The 17,599-nt window shown below is 39.8% G+C and overlaps 1 protein-coding gene across 6 annotated transcripts in view; it reads left to right on the plus strand.

Moving 5' to 3' along the window:
- ppfia4 (PTPRF interacting protein alpha 4) overlaps window positions 1–17,599 on the plus strand; it is a 494,511-nt gene that overhangs the window by 357,767 nt on the left and 119,145 nt on the right. For all 6 annotated transcript variants that reach the window (XM_039749365.1, XM_039749366.1, XM_039749361.1 and 3 more), the window contains 3 exons: window positions 5,293–5,439; window positions 9,469–9,603; window positions 13,164–13,247. In XM_039749365.1, coding sequence (XP_039605299.1) covers window positions 5,293–5,439; window positions 9,469–9,603; window positions 13,164–13,247 — 366 coding nt within the window. The remainder of the gene's footprint in view (window positions 1–5,292; window positions 5,440–9,468; window positions 9,604–13,163; window positions 13,248–17,599) is intronic.

The following is a 17,599-nucleotide window of genomic DNA, read 5'->3' on the forward strand; positions in this document are numbered from 1 at the left end:
GACTGCAGCAATGTACAGAGACATCCTGGATGAAAACCTGCTCCAGAGCGCTCTTGACCTCAGACTGGGGTGACAGTTCATCTTTCAGCAGGACAACGACCCCAAGCACACAGCCAAGATATCAAAGGAGTGGCTTCAGGACAACTCTGTGAATGTCCTTGAGTGGCCCAGCCAGAGCTCAGACTTGAATCCGATTGAACATCTCTGGAGAGATCTTAAAATGGCTGTGCACTGACGCATCCCATCCAACCTGATGGAGCTTGAGAGGTGCTGCAAAGAGGAATGGGCGAAACAGGCCAAGGATAGGTGTGCCAAGCTTGTGGCATCATATTCAAAAAGACTTGAGGCTGGAATTGCTGCCAAAGGTGCATCGACAAAGTATTGAGCAAAGGCTGTGAATACTTATGTACATGTGATTTCTGTTTTTTTATTTTTAATAAATTTGCAAAAACCTCAAGTAAACCTTTTTGATGTTGTCATTATGGGGTGTTGTGTGTAGAATTCTGAGGAAAAAAATGAATTTAGTCCATTTTGGAATAAGGCTGTAACATAACAAAATGTGGAAAAAGTGATGCGCTGTGAATACTTTCCGGATGCACTGTGTGTGAGACCTTTAAAATGTATCGTGTCATTCATTATGTTAGGGAATATGTGATGCTTGAATATAAAAGCACCACAAATGCATTTGTCTGTTGGCATTTTGCTTCACCACATCGCACCTTTCATCAAACATCGAAGCAAGCACATCGATCCCAGCGGCTTTCTGTCACTTGTAGATAGTAAACAGAGACTCTGACGTCACATTAAGATTTGATCATACTGCGCCCCCCAACATTTTGCTGGTACTGCAGCTCATGCATGTGTCACGTTAATTTCTGAGGATGTGCTCAGAGGACGTGTCAAATGAATGCTGGGAACGCGTGACAGCTATGATGTGTGTGTATGCGTTCTGAGCGTGAAGTTTAAATGGCCTTTAGCGTCTGTGTGCAATCACATGAAAGGACGATGAGGGAAAGTAAAAGGGGGGAGTGTTGAGGCTCATCCTGCTAGCATTTCTCTTATGTGTATCTTCTAACACTACCATTATTTTCATATTTGAGCAACGTCTGCAGAGTGTTTCACTGCAAGGTCCGTATCACTGCTTTGCTTAATACATGGTTCTAGCTTTGTGTTTGTCACATTCTCAGGTTTGCGTCATTGAGACGGATGCTCGTACAGATCAGTCTTTTAACTCCAGCTTCTCTCAAAGGAAAGGCAAGCCACAGGCCGGCAGTACAGGACACGACCCCATAATATGCAAGTTGCTGCTTGGATCTTAGTTAGTGTGTGGATCTTCAAATGGTCATAAATAAAAAAATAAATAAATGGTCATAAACCCTAAATACAAAGAGGACTGTTTGACTTATGTTAGGTAGATTGCCCAGAGGGGACTGGGTTGTCTCGTGGTCTGGAACCCCTACAGATTTTATTTTTTTCTCCAGCCTTTGGAGTTTTTTTTTGTTTTTTCTGTCCACCCTGGCCATCGGACCTTACTCTTATTCTATGTTAATTAATGCTGACTTATGTTTATTTTTTATTGTGTCTTCTATTTTTCTATTCATTTTGTAAAGCACTTTGAGCTACATTTTTTTGTATGAATATGTGCTATATAAATAAATGTTGATTGATTGATTGATAAAAATGAATTTAGAAGACAGGCTACAGGCCTGGGTGCAGTGGTGGCCCTGAGGCTTGGGACAGTTCGAATCCCATAAGCAGCAAAAGTGACTCTACTTTGTTGGGCCCTTAAGAAAGGCCCTTAACCTGCAATTGCTCCGTCCTGGGTATGACGTTAATCTGCATCCAGCCCTGCATGTAGGCCCTCCAACCTTTAGGGAAAACATGGGGTGTGATGATAGGATTGGCACTCCAGCCATCATAAAAAACCTGCCAGTGTTCCATTCCATCTAAACTAGTATGGTGCTGAGGTGTCACGTGTTGCCTGGCTGCACGAAGGTCCTAATCTGGGATCCTGAGTTGGTTTGTCATGTGGTGGGTGAGGCAATGTGTTGTATCAGCACGTACTCCTAACCTCTCCCTCTCTACAGGCCACAATCCTCTGACAATTTAATAACGAATACAATACTTCATGTGAACATGTAAAATTCCAGAAAGGTGGCTTAAAGCAATCTGCCAGAGTAAATATCCTAGGTGACACTTCTGAAAATAGCAAAATGGAGCCATAATCACGCATGACAACAGGCGTGACACTTCTGATTTGCTGTCAATGCCTCACTTGTCACAACACGTTACCACGTGTCTCCAGATGTTTTCTTTCACACTTTCTGATTGTAGTGACATAACATAATTATGACACGTAGAAGACATTGCAGACATTTTTCTGCCAAGACAAAAAAAGCTTTAACATAGAAGATGTTGTTAAAGACTAATTATCTTTACTTGGATCCAGCTTTCATGCTGCATTAATTTATATAATGAGAAATGCATATGTCTTTTGCCTATTTGTTTCTGTCCTTGTTTTAATTCATCCATTTATATATTAACATAACATGCATCACACTGTGATACCCACTTACTTCAGGGTCACAGAGGCAGAAGTCTATCCTGGCAGCACTGGGGACAAGGCAGAAAGAAATCCTCGTTACTATAGCGGTAGAGTATTTACAGACACAGGGATAATAATCTTTAAACTTCATTCTGTAGCCAATGATAATAAAATAATTAATTACATTTATACAGCACTGTAGCTGCGTTTTCCCAAAATTACCAAAGTTCAGCAGCTTCAACTCAAAAAAATGGGATTCAACAAAAGCCTGACGCGCAGAAACGATTCCACAGACAAAATATCTTCGTTTTTGAAAGTTTAGTTAAGTTTTGAAGTAAAACAGTTCACACAAAAAAAGAAAAATTAAAATAGCAAAAAAGGAAAATTAATGTTAAGAAAAGTTCAATTCTAAGTTTAATCTTGTTACTTCTGAAATTGTTACCATTTACTTAACATTTCTGAACCATTTCAAAACGGTCAGAAAACTGTATGCTTATCCCATTTCTAAACTTAAAATGGGTCTTTCAAGTCCCTATGTACTGGGACCTGATCTAAACAACAACTGAGCTTATTATTACACTGTTCCTCAGTTACAGTAAGAAGGTTTTATCTCTTGCTAACTTATAGGGAGAAAAGAATATACCATAAGTTATGACTATGAAAAGAAATGTATATTCTATTCAAATTAAGCAAACATTAATATGAGTTTAACTCAAAACTTTAACTTTCTAAGATTGGCTCTTACAAGCACGTTACATAGGCAGTGGGGATCCACTTCAGTCACCAGCAATGTATACCATCCACCTGGAAGGCCGCCATTTTTGCAGCAGTGTGTTCACCACACATCAGCTGTTAGGTTGTGAAAGGGTGAGAGAGAAATGAGAACATTAAAATATCAGAACAATCTGGTTAAGAACAGGCCATTCAACCCAACAAAGCTTGCCATTCCTATCCACTTAATTCTTCTAAAATAACATCAAGTCTAGTTTTGAAATTCCCTAAAGTCCTACTGTCTACTTAGTCACTTATGTCTATGGTTCTCTGTGCAAAGAATAACTAACTAATCTTTGTGTGACATTTACCCTTAACAAGTTTCCAACTGTGTCCCTGTGTTCTTGGTGAACTCATTTTAAAATAACCGTCTCAATCCACTCTACTGATTATATTCATAATTTTAAACACTTCAGTCCGGTCTCCTCTTAATCTTCTTTTACTTAAACTGTAAAAGGTCAGTTCTTTCAATTTTTCCTCATAATTCATCCCCCGTAATCCTGGAATCAGCCTGGTCGCTCTTCTCTGAATATTCTCTAGTGCTGCTATGTCCTTTTCATATCCTGGAGACCAAAACTGCACCCAGTACTCCAGATGTGGCCTCACCAGTGTGTTATAAAGCTTGAGCAGAACCTCCTGTGACTTGTACTCCATACATCAGGGCGCTATATAACCTGACATTCTGTTAGCCCTCTTAATGGCTTCTGAATACTGTCTGCCAGTTGGTAGTATTGAGACCACTGTGACTCCTAACTCCTTCTCATAAGGTGTACTCTCGATTTTCAAGTTAAGTTGTGGGGTCTGATGGCTGTGGGGCATCTGTTAGTGAAGAAAGATTCACTGATCTTGACTTTGCTGACGATGCTGTGATCTTCGTGGAGTCAATGGAGGCTCTGATTGGGGCGCTCAAGAGACTGAGTGAGGGGTCTGAGTGTCTGGGCTTGCGAGTGTCCTGATACAAACCAAGATCCAGGCCTTTAATAACCTCTTGGGTACAGCCAACAGCAGGGTGTCTGTCTACAGAGAGAGTGTCGACCTTGTCAAGAGGTTTACTTACCTTGGCAGTGACATTTATGTCTCTGTTGACTCTTCCTATGAAGTCAGTAGACAGTTTGGAAGAGCATGGGGGGTCATGAGATCACTGGAAAGGGGTGTGTGGTGCTCCCGATATCTCTGCAAAAGGATGAAGGTCCAAGTCTTTAGAGTCCTGGTGCTTCCTGTCTTGCTATATGATTGAGAGACATGGACACTATCCATTGACCTGAGTTAAAGACTGGACTCCTTCAGTACCGTGTCTTTTTGGAGAATCCTTGGGTACCGCTAGTTTGACTTTGTGTTGCTCATGGAGTCCTGAATGAGGCACATTACCTGCATTGTGAGGGACCGTCAGTTACGGCACTATGGCCATGTGGCGCATTTCCCCCGAGGGTGATCTGACTCACAGGATCCTCGTTGTTCAGGACCCAGGTGGCTGGACCAGGCCAAAGGGACGCCCATGTAACACCTGACTGTGGCAAATAGAGGGTCATTTCTGGAGGGTTGGACTGGACCGCGTGTCTGCCTGGTGGGTTGCCAACCAGGATCCCAAGCCGTTTCGTCGAGTGGTGGGTGTGGCAACACTCTTTACCAGTGCATGCTTCCCAACTTGACTTGACTTGACTTGATCTGCACTTGATACAAAAACAGAAGCTTCCTCTAACGTCATAACAGTTCTTATTGGTCATATCCAAAATCCTTGGAATCTGTGCGCCTTTTGCACTTGGCATACGTTAATGTAGCTTGGGGATACAGAAGTCTTGCATTCCCACTGCTTGTGTCTTTTGCTTCAAGGATATGCTCTGGAAATCACAAGAGTGAACTGGATTAGCCATGATTAATGATGAATGGAAGGACAAATTTTAGCTCAATAATTTAATTAATTGCTTGTTTAAGTCAAGTGTTTTTTATGTTGAATTACATTTGCATTGGTTTCTCAGGCTATGGCCCAGAAGGAGGATATGGAAGAGAGAATCACCACTTTAGAGAAGCGGTACCTGGCGGCACAGAGGGAGACCACGTCAATTCATGAATTGAACGACAAGCTGGAGAACGAGCTGGCAAACAAGGAGTCACTCTACCGGCAGGTGAGATCTGGCCACTGTCCTGTATGTGGTGGTTTATATTCTAGAAACACAGCTGCTCCTTACAAACAGAAGTGTTGACCATGTCAGTCCACTGAATCTAACTTTATATAGCTCCTTTCACAACAAACCCCTTTACAATTTGATCTACAAAGCAATAAAGAACTTTCATATCACATTGTGATATGAAAACCTTATACTTGCACAGGAAAGCATCAGTTAGTCAGTCAGTCATTTTCCAACCCGCTATATCCTAACCCAGGGTCACGGGGGTCTGCTGGAGCCAATCCCAGCCAGCACAGGACACAAGGCAGGAACAAATCCCCAGGCAGGGTGCCAGCCCATCGCAGGACCCACACACACACTCACCAGGGACAATTTAGGACCGCCAATGCACCTAACCTGCATGTTTTTGGACTGTGGGAGGAAACCCATGCAGACATGGGAAGAACATGCAAAATCCACGCAGGGAGGACCAAGGAAGCGAACCCGGGTCTCCTTACTGCGAGGCAGCACCGCTACCACTGCGCCACCGTGCTGCCCAGGAAAACATTAAATAAGTCAAAATTAATCCATCCATTTATCCAGTATGTATTTGCTAAGCTGTATTTCAAAACTTGTAGGGGATTCCCTTTCTTTCTTAAAATATGTTTAACCGTGTTTGCTGAGGGTTTCCAATAGTTCAAAATCGTTCACATGCTGTTACCAGAAAGGCATTCCAGCAGTAGGATGAGTTGCTGAACAACAACAACAACAACAACAACAAAAAACTCCAAGTGTCTTTGTTTTAAAAGGATTTAGTGAAATTCAAAGCAAACAGTTCACACTAAATCAAAAAACTTGGACGTGAGCGTCAGTCGGCTTTGCACCCTAGGAACCAAGCTACCCAAACTATTCCAAAACATTTCAGTCATTATTTATCGCTCTGATGCTGATCTTTTTGATCATAAAATAGGTCATTATGATAGCAACTGACGAGAAGAATTCATAATTAATTACGGAATTACAATATTTGAGGGTTCCTCTAGAGTAGGGGTCACCAACTCCGGTCCTGGAGGACCACCGTGGCTGCAGGTTTTCATTCTAACCCTTTTTTTTAATGAGTGCCCTCCTTGGATTTGTACTCCACACATCAAGGCGCTATATAACCTGAAATTCTGTTTGCCTTCTTAATGGCTTCTGAACACTGTCGGGAAGTCGATAGTGTTGAGTCCACAATGACTCCTAAATCCTTCTCATAAGGTGTACTCTCGATTTTCTGACCGTCCTTTGTGTATTCAAACCTAACATCTTTACTTCCTATGTGTAATACTTTACATTTACTGACATTAAATTTCATCTTCCAAAAATCTGCCCGAGCCTGTATGCTACCCTAGTCCTTCTATAATGATTCACTGGATCCCAAATTATCTGCTAATCCACCTATCTTGGTATCATCTGCAAACGTAACCAGCTTGTTACTTATATTCCTATCTCAATCATTTATACAGTATATATTAAAAATAGCAGCAGCCCCAGCACTGACCCCTTTATTATGGTTGAGGGCGCAAAGCAAAAAGTTAAAAATATATGCAAAAAAGGGAAAAAAGGAAAAGTTTTTGTCTGTGGTGTTTTACTTGAGGCTTAGGTATCTAGGTTACATTTCTTAAGGTTTCTAAACGTTACGTCATTCACCTCAAATACGTGCGTAACGGTCAGAAAATTCCATGGCCTTGATGCTTATCTGGCTAACAGTTCATGTTTCGGTCTAGCTGTCTAACTTCAGTCTAAGTGCTATTCTGTTGTCGCACAGCACTAACATTAAGAACATTCCATTACCTTTAACTTATAGGGGGTGCAATAGAATCTTCTATTATCTATGTTAAAGGCACATTATTATCACATTCAGACTGAGCACAAACTATGGAAAATTTACCATTAACATTACATTATAGAATATGTGTCTTACAATATGGTTATCCATCCGTCCATCCATCCATTATCCAACCTACCGGGTCACGGGGGTCTACTGGAGCCAATCCCAGCCAACACAGGGTGCAAGGCATGAAACAAACCCTGGGCAGGGCACCAGCCCACCACAGGGTGAATATGGTTATACGTTTTGAAAATAATTAAAATAGTGACAGAAAAATGTGTTACCATCATAAAATGTGCAATTTACTACTCCAGTTGTAAATGATTTATATTTTATATCTGAGGATGGAGTGAGAAGAGATGTTTTGGTGGGAGTCAGAAGTAAGATTTTGTCAGCGGTATATCTGAGGAAGGGGATGCATTTTGGGAAGGGACAGATACAGTTTAAGGTAGCAGGGAGGACGGAGTTTCACCACAGGCAAGAATGATGTTTTATTGGAGGACAGATGCAATTTTGGCAGAAGAGGGAGAGAAGTTTGGAGTTTTCTCAGCTAAAGGGTGGTATTTGGTTGGAGGTGGAATGATGTCCTAAAGTGAACAGCGTACAGTACCCTCCATTATGTTTGGGACAAAGACACATTTTGGCAGAGCATCAACCATAAAAACGTTATACCTGCACTAAAGAAGCAGTGAATACCACCTGAGGAATCACAAAGACATGTGACGCCAATTGCCCCAAACATTATGGTGCCCCGAATAGGGGGGTTACTGTATAGAAAACGTTTTGTCATTTCTACGTGAAGTGACCGAAAATTATGCAAATAACTTTAAATGAAAGTCTGCAGTGTGCACTGTGGACGCTGAAGTCGGAAACAACGGGAGACAAAAACCAATTTAAAGTAAAAATCAATTTCTTTATTCTTGGTGAGTCAAAGAGACTGCTGCACCCCCCCAACCCAGCTCAGTGCCACTGTCTGGTCAGATCAGACAGCCTGCTAGAAGGAAGGAGAGACTTCCTTTAAATACTCAAGTTCGTTGACAAGAATAAAAAAAAGAAAAGGAGGAAACGTAGCAGTTCATCTTGAGGTTATTACATGGATTGCTGTAGCTCCTATCCACATCCTGAATTTATACATGTTTTTTACAGATAAAGAGTTGTCAGCATTTTCAGTTTTAAGAAATACACTTCTGCTAGCTTGCACGTACATAAATCCAGTTACAGCGGTTATGGGGTGTATGCAACTCAGCGGTTTTAGACAATGCTCACTTCCTTATACTTTTTTTGCACGTACATTGCTCATAAAAATCAAGGATTAAATAAAGGTCAGTTCAGTCCCTTACATTAGTTATAAAGAAATTACATTCTTATAGTTTTAGTATCTGCATTAGATTACATTTCTTCAGTTCACATTCATATTTAATACATAACTGCCATGCTTCTTATCGTTCTATTAGCATCATACTTTTATTATTTGGAAAGACTGAAGCACCTTAATTCTAAATATTCTTTCTCAGCACTTTAATCACATCTGAATTGTTTGATTTTTAAATTTTAACTGTGGAGCAACTGTGGGTTAAATCAAGGAAAAATGTGTCTTTGTCCTAAACATTATATAGGGTACTGTATACCTGAATATTCAAATAACATGCAGCATGTTGCCAACTGTGACAAACTTTGTTTCATGGAAAAGACCAGGATGACGTAATGTTGCTTAACACACAGAAATATAGCTGAGGTGCCAAGCTGCACAAATATCTATTCTCTGTTGACTAGTGTTGCTCATGCAAGTTGGCATCTTCTCAATTTCCATGTACCATTTTTTATTTGCTAATAGTTAAAGAACTTCTTACTTAAACTTCATTCTGCACTGGAGTCTTCAGCGATGCTGTGAAGATGCGCTGTTTAGTCCTAGCTGGCCCGTGTGAGTGAGTGTGTGCCATGTGGCACTGGCACACCATTCTGGAATGACACTTCAGTACTGTCGGAATACTCTCTGGCTCCACAAATCTCTAGTGTACAATAAATGGGTTTAGGAAATAGATGGACAGATAGGAACATGAATTTAATAGTGAAAAACTAAAAGGCATATTTAAGTATTACTTTAGTTAGATGGTCATTAGTGATTATTTTGAGTTTTATTCAGCACTAATTTTAAACCTAACCATTCTCTTGTGCAGAGTGAGGAAAAGTGTCGGCAGATTCAGGAATTGTTGGAGCTGGCAGAACAGAAACTGCAACAGACAATCCGCAAAGCAGAAACCCTCCCTGAGGTGGAAGCAGAGCTGGCTCAGAGAGTTGCTGCCCTGACCAAGGTAAGCATCACCACAATGGACAAGGCCTCCAGTTTCTGTGAATGTTACATTGGGCTCAAGGGGGTCACGTCTCATCTAAACCAGTAATGTAACACGTATTTCGTTTTTATATATTTATTTTTACACATTGAAGGGAATGATGTGGTGTGTTGAAAATTGGGAAACCTGTCTTGTCCATTTCATAATTACAAAGCTTTGTTCCAGAAAGGTTTTATTCATTTTGTTTAAATTTTAACTGCATCACATTACCACATTGAAAGTCCCTAATTGTCTGCTTGCTAGGGCCTTTCCTTCCTTATACAATCTGATACATTTCAATGCACCGATGTGTGTTACTTTGTCCAAACAATGGATTAAACCAATTCAAAAATTAATCTTATTTTGAGTCGTTTGGTACTGACCAAGGTTATTACAGTTTTGCCTTTTTATATTAGTTTTTATTTCTATATTTTTTCTGACCTTACTTGGAAAATCAGTTTAGTTTTAGTTTCCTTCATAGTGTATTTTTAGTTTTAGTTTAGTTTTTATTTCACAAAGACATTTCTATTTTATTTTTATATATCTATTAGATTCAGTTTTAGTTTTAGTAATTAGGGCATGGAGCTCCTACAGAGTTTAGTTTTGTGTCACAATCAGACAGATCTGTACACTTAACAGATTTGGATATAAGTTTAATGTTAGTGGAAGCTTACTACACTACATGGTTTATTGGTTTGATAAAAGCAAGCATAATCAAATCTAGATGCTGAATATGAACAATTTTACACAATTTTATGATTTTTTAAATATTTTCTCATGAAAATCATGGGAGCTTAGGAAGAACAGGGCTGTTAGACTTGAATCAGTGTGCAGACCCCACCTAGCTGTGTTGAGGGAAACAAAGAAAAACAAGCATGTAGTGTCAAGGTTAGGGGCAGTGAAACTTGAATAGGCCAACATAAAGGACAGTAAACGCATAATGAGCAGGTAATAAGAGTATAAAACAGGCATAAAATGACAGAGACAGCATCTGAGATTAAGAACAATGTATATATTATCTAAACCTATTTATCCAGAACAGGATCGCAGGAAATGTGGAGCCTACCGCAGCAGGATTTGAAGTAAGGTAGGAAAACTCCCTGGTATGTAATATGAATGATAAGACTGATGTTAAGTACAAAATGAATATGATATTTCAACTATTTTGAGAGAGAGAGAAAAACACTGAAAAAAGGGAGACAAAAATTTTAAAATATAATTCTGCTAATGGATTACTTTCACAATATCAGGTATTTTGAGTTGTGAATATGAACTAAAAAAGCTAAATTAATAAATATAGAATAAATACAAAAACACCTTAGTATGTTTAGCTTTTCTTCACTTGGTAGACTCTCTTTTCCTACCTACCTGTAGTTCAGTAGAGACATTGTCAGCTCAGGAGTTTTACAAGGCTTGTATCGCTCCGTTGTTAAACGACGTTTTTAAAGCAAAAGTGATTGATCAGTAACAATATCCTGATCTTGTATGATGACCTTGTCAGTCTCTCAATCAGTGCTGTTTTATTTTCAAAAACCGGGAGTGGTCTCCCATAGACTTTCTTGTGTGCTCAGATATGGAGATGGATATTTGAGGAGTAAACCGCAAGACAATGGTTATATTTTTATATTATGTACATTAAGTAACCATCAACAACAAATCAAATCAAATTAATAATATATTGAACAATTATTATAAAAGTAAAGTTGAATAAATTGGACTCTGCAACTGCATGAATAAAAAAAAAAAAAATCAAGCATGTGTTCAGGTAATGTACCAATTCCGGGTGATGGATTTGGCCCAAAAGTTAATACAGATCTACAATTGCGGTGTAACAACCACATGCTGAATTTCATCCATCTATCTGGTTGCGTTTTTCAGTTATCTTGTTTACACACACACACACACACACAATTCCAAAAAACATATATATATATATATATATATATATACACACAGTCATATGAAAAAGTGGGGTGTTTTCCAAACAAAGATTTTTAGTGAAGCAGTATTAAGTTGTATGAAATTAAATCAAAAGTGAAAAACTGGCTGTGCACAAATGTGGGTCCCCTTGTCATTGTGCTGATTTGAATGCCTGTCACTGCTCAATGCTGATTACTTGCAACACCAAATTGGTTGGATGAGCTCGTTAAGCCTTGAACTTGATAGGCAGGTGTGTCCAATCATGAGTGGTAAAAATGATTTAAGGTGGTCAATTGCGAGTTGTGCTTCCTTCCCTTTGACTCTCCTCTGAAAAGTGACAGACAGCATGGGATCCTCAAAGCAACTCTCAAAAGATCTGAAAACAAAGATTGTCGAGTCTCCTGGTTTAGGGGAAGGCTACAAAAAGCCATCTCAGAGTTTTAAACTGTCAGTTTCAACTGTAAGGAATGTAATCAGGAAATGGAAGGCCACAGGCACAGTTGCTGTTAAACCCAGCAGGTCTGGCAGGCCAAGAAAAATACAGGAGCGGCATATGACAGGATTGTGAGAATGGTTACAGACAACCACAGATCACCTCCAAAGAGTTGCAAGAACATCTTGCTGTAGATGGTGTGTCTGTACATCATTCTACAATTCAGCACAATTTGCACAAAGAACATCTGTATGGCAGGGTGATGAGAAAGAAGCCCTTTCTGCACTCACACCACAAACAGAGTCGCTTGTTGTACTCAAATGCTCATTTAGAGAAGCCATTCATTTTAGAACAAAGTGCTTTGGACTGATGAGACAAAAATTGAGTTATTTGGTCCTAACAAAAATCGCTTTGCATGGCGGAAGAAGAACACTGCATTCCAAGAAAAACACCTGCTACCTCCTGTCAAATTTGGTGGAGGTCCCATCATGCTGTGAGGCTGTGTGGCAAGTTCAGGGACTGGGATTCTTGTTAAAGTCGAGGGTTGGATGAATTCAACCCAATATCAACAAATTCTTCAGAATAATGTTCAAAGATCAGTCACAAAGTTGAAGTTACGCAGGGGTTGGATATTCCAACAAGACAATGACCCAAAACACAGTTCGAAATCTACAAAGGCATTCATGCAGAGGGAGAAGTACAAAGTTCTGGAATGGCCGTCACAGTCCACTGACTTGAATATCATTGAAAATCTATGGGATGATTTGAAGTGGGCTGTCAATGCTTGGCATCCATCAAATTAAACTGAACTGGAGAGATTTTGTATGAAGAATGGCCAGAAATACCTCCATCCAGAATTCAGACACTCATCAGAGACTATAGGAGGACAGCGTCTAGAGGCTGTTATGATGGCAAAAGGAGACTCAGCTAAGTATTGATGTCATATCTCTGTTGGGGTGCCCAAATTTATGCACCTGTCTAATTTTGTTATAATGCATATTACATATTTTCTGTTAATCCAATAAACGTAATGTCACTGCTGAAATAGTACTGTTTCCATAAGGCATGTCATCTATTAAAAGGAAGTTGCTACTTTGAAAGCTCAGCCAATGATAAACAAAAATCCCAAGAATTAATAGGGGTTCCCAAACTTTTTCATATGACTGTATATGTATCTATTTTTTCTCAGGCAGAAGAGAGACATGGCAGCTTTGAGGAACGATTGCGGCAACTGGAAGGGCAGCTTGAAGAGAAAAATCAAGAACTAGGACGCGTAAGTCATTGGCCATGTTGCCCATTTAATAAGACATTCAAGGACATTGTCATTAACTTTGAACAATTAATGAACTGATCTCAGGTTTTCAAAGACGAACAGTTATTGTCAATTAACAGTTGTGTTTAGTTTTTCATTAAAGAATGCCCTGAACAATGTCTGGAGAAAAACTGATGAATACCTTTGAGGGGCTGATATTCTGTTCCTTGTGTAGACTGTTAATGAAGCAGTCTTGGTTGGATAATGTAAAGTCTGAATTCCCTAAGTGATCTGGAGTGGAACATATTTGTTTAATCAGGAATACATTTGGATATTCTACTCAGAACACTGAAAGCAGAAATTGTAAGTGCAATGTCTTGGGGTATGTTACAGCGTATTTTGAGGGGCTGATGCCTTTGAGGGGCTGACATTCTGTTTCTTGTTTAGGCCGTTAATGAGGTAGGCTCGGTTGGATAATGCACAGTTTAAGGATAAACACCCTCATAAATCTTAAGAAATCCACCTACAGAGCCATCGCAGATTGGCCTGCAACCCATTTCTTGGTAAAGGATCAGATGTGAAAAGCGGCAATAATCTGAATGCACTTTCAGGCACAGTCCAAGTCCACATAATACAAAATTGCAGCATCATGTCAACAAATGGCAGAGCATAGCAAGCACAAAAAGGCTCAGGGTAATTTGGTTGTTGAAACAAATCTTTAAGGCTACGTGGCATTCAGTCATTCAGAAAATGTGCTCAGATTTAAAATGCCAAGTACTGCATGACTAAATATGACGCAAAATTATTTTGTGAAAAGAAAGTGAAGGTCTGAGAAATATTGATTTTCTATGGCCCACAAAGTATTTTGATTGTGAACTCATTGAGAAAAAATAAAAAACGATTTTAGTAAAGACTGGTGTGGTAGAATGAGAAAAAGTGAAGTGAAAATGGTGGCCTTTCCAGGACTGCTCAAGACCCCTAAATTAGCTAGTCATTTGTTGGCTTGCTTTTATTTTTCATGTCATTATTGTTTGCTAACTAGTTAAGAAAAAAAAAAAACAAATGCAGTAAATAATTTTAATTAAGCAAATTTAAATTAAAATTAAGGCAAAAAAAATATGTTAAACTAGCAGCAGTAGCTGGTTACTAATTAAGAAGGTGGTTGAAATGAAAACCTGAAGCCACTGCAACACGCAACGATTGGAGTTTGTCACCGCTGCAATTAATGGAACATTAGGAAAATTAAATCATAATTACAATCTATATATATAAAATTCTTTTCGCGTTTGAAACGGAAATTACGTATGACCACGCGATATGGAAATTACGTATTACGTAGTGCGGCCCCCGTCGCACTCTCCCAACCCTCCAGCGCTGAGAGACAGACAAAACTGCCACATTGTAACTTTTTCTTAATTTCCAGTACTTGATAGTAGAAGAGATGAAGAAAACAGCTTCGTGTCTTTACACTTTTTAACTGCGCCGAGCTGTAAACCGCCTTCAGCGGCGACAGGTCATAACAACAAAGTGGACGCGGTTTACTAATCACTTAGTGAAAACAAGTACACAGAAACACACCAATCGATCCCATAGAAGTGCGCCCTGACTTACTGATATTGAAAAGAAGTAAACAGAAACACTTACCAATATTGAAAAGCAAACAGAAACACGCCGATCTATCCCATAGAAGTGCGCCCAACGTCGTCCTCTCCCAGCCCTCCTCTCTGGACCCCAGTGCTTAGAGACAGACAAAACTGCCACATTGTAACTTTTTCTTAATTTCCAGTACTTGATAGTAGAAGAGATGAAGAAAACAGCTTTGCTTCTTTCCACTTTTTAACTGCGCCGAGCTGTAAATCACCTTCAGCGGCAACGGGTCGTAAGAACAAAGTGGATGCTGGGAGGCGCAGTTTAAATTTGAATCACATGGGATGTGTTGTTCAGACGGCAAGGTGAAATTAACACCTTTAAGCCATCCACCTGTACCGTTGTTGTCTCTTATTTCTGGCGAAAATCCATATTCAACTCATTTTCTACAGAACATTACAAAATACAATTCATGTTTTCAGATGACATCGTTTGGCAGCACGGCGCCCACCGAACAGTCTAGGTTTATGTTAAAATAAGTTAAAATACCGGGGCAAATCCCAAAAAAAAAAATTATTGGGGAACTTCAGGAACCGTCAACATCGACAAAAAGAGTCAGGTTACACAGAGAAAGTGAGACAGAAGCAGATCGAGAGAGAAGGCCCGCTGATCAACGTATACGACAATCGCAATTGAGGGCCTCACAAACACCCGAACGACGTGCTGAACAGAATCGGGTTCGACGGATGCAGTCTTCACAGGCTACCACGTCACACAGGAGTCAGTTGCCTGATGTGAGCCACAAACTCCTCCAGATTCTGCATTTTATTTTTTTCCCTTCCGCTCAGTGAACGAAGCCACTGGGTAATCTGCTAGTAAACATATAAAAATATGTCAAACTTGACAAATGATGCATAAAAAAGAAAAAAAAAAAAGGAATCAGGGAGCACAATTTGGTAGACACGTTAAACAATATGATGTTATGAAGTGGAAGATGGCTGTAATGGTAAAACTAAACCCTTTTGGTACCTCATGTGGGGTTAATATTCATTTCTTGATTTATTTTCTAAGCTTTTCATTTGGAATTTTATTTTTTTTTTGTTTGGAAGTTTTTGATGTCATTCTTTGTATCTCACCAGACTGATGTAAATATGGCTGCAATTCAAGTTTATAAATATCCTTCATTTAAGTAAGAATGATAAACATTAATTCTTTAGTGATAAACCAAATCCTTGGTTCATTTCACATTTTTTTATTTTTTTATTTTTGCCTTTTGCCTATTTTTGTGGTTTGCCATTACAGTGTGTGTATAAGCTACATATATTCACTTTGCTTATAATGATAGCTTTTCTGGTTTACTTGTTTGAGTTGTCAGCTGATTCTCACTTTCAAAAAGTAATAAAAATTTATAAAGTAACTGCTTCTCAGGGGGCGGCACGGTGGCGCAGTGGTAGCGCTGCTGCCTCGCAGTTAGGAGACCCGGGTTCGCTTCCGGGTCCTCCCTGCGTGGAGTTTGCATGTTCTCCCCGTGTCTGCGTGGGTTTCCTCCGGGCACTCCGGTTTCCTCCCACAATCCAAAGACATGCAGGTTAGGTGGATTGGCGATTCTAAATTGGCCCGTGTGTTTGTGTGTGTCCTGTGGTGGGCTGGCACCCTGCCCAGGGTTTGTTCCTGCCTTGTGCCCTGTGCTAGCTGGGATTGGCTCCAGCAGACCCCCGTGACCCTATTCGGATTCAGCGGGTTAGAAAATGGATGGATGGATGCTTCTCAGGGAGCACAGCATTTTCTGCTTACTGTATCTGCTCAAGCACATTACAACAATGCAAAGCATCATAAAATCACGGGGGTCTGTGAGATCTCTGAGCGGCCGATCTTGAGTTTCACATTTTGGTGATATCCTTTGAGTTTAGTTGGGTCAGGTCTGCTGATGGAGCTGAGAATGTTTCATCCCGTATACACCTGCCCAAGGACAGTGCCCAAGTGATGCTAATTGTGTGTTTCTAACAATGTTTAAGTTACTGAATTTACAGAAAATAAACGTCACATTGTCTCTATCGACAACAACTACTAAACACAGTTTTTCCAAGCTCATTTAGGTTAAAGTGAGGACAAGAATATCTTGCTTCTGTCAAGAAATATGTCATTGTTACCAAAAATGAAGTCATTGTAATGTATCAAAACATAGGATCCAAAAGGCAGATTTTGCCTTATTGAACATTAGAACATTAGACCAATCTAGACAAGGACACGCCATTTAGTCCAAGAAAACTCCCCAGTCATATCCCCTTAATTGTTCTAAAAAAGCATGGAGTCGAGTTTTGAAAGTCCCTAAAGTTCTACTGTCTGCTTAGTAACTTATTCCATTTGTCTGTGTAAAGAATAACAAACTAATGTTTGTGTGAAATTTACCCTTAACAAGTTTCCAACTGTGTCCCCGTGTTCTCGATGAACTCATTTTAAAATACAAGTCTCGATCCACTGGACTAATTCCCTTCATAATTTTAAACACTTCAATCATGTCTAATCTTAATCTTCTTTTGCTTAAACTGAAAATCTTTCCTCCTAACTCATCCCCTGTAGCCCTGGAATCAGCCTAGTCACTCTTCTCTGGACCTTCTCTAGCACTGCTATGTCCTTTTTGAAGCCTTTAGACCCAAACTGCACCCCGTACTCCAGATCAGGCCTCACCAGTGCATTATAAAGCTTCAGCAGAACCTCTTTGGACTTGTACTCCACACATCAGGGCGCTATATAACCTGACATTCTGTTTGCCTTCTTAATGACTT

The sequence above is a fragment of the Polypterus senegalus genome, chromosome 3 (genome assembly GCF_016835505.1).
Source record: "Polypterus senegalus isolate Bchr_013 chromosome 3, ASM1683550v1, whole genome shotgun sequence".
NCBI lineage: Eukaryota > Metazoa > Chordata > Cladistia > Polypteriformes > Polypteridae > Polypterus > Polypterus senegalus.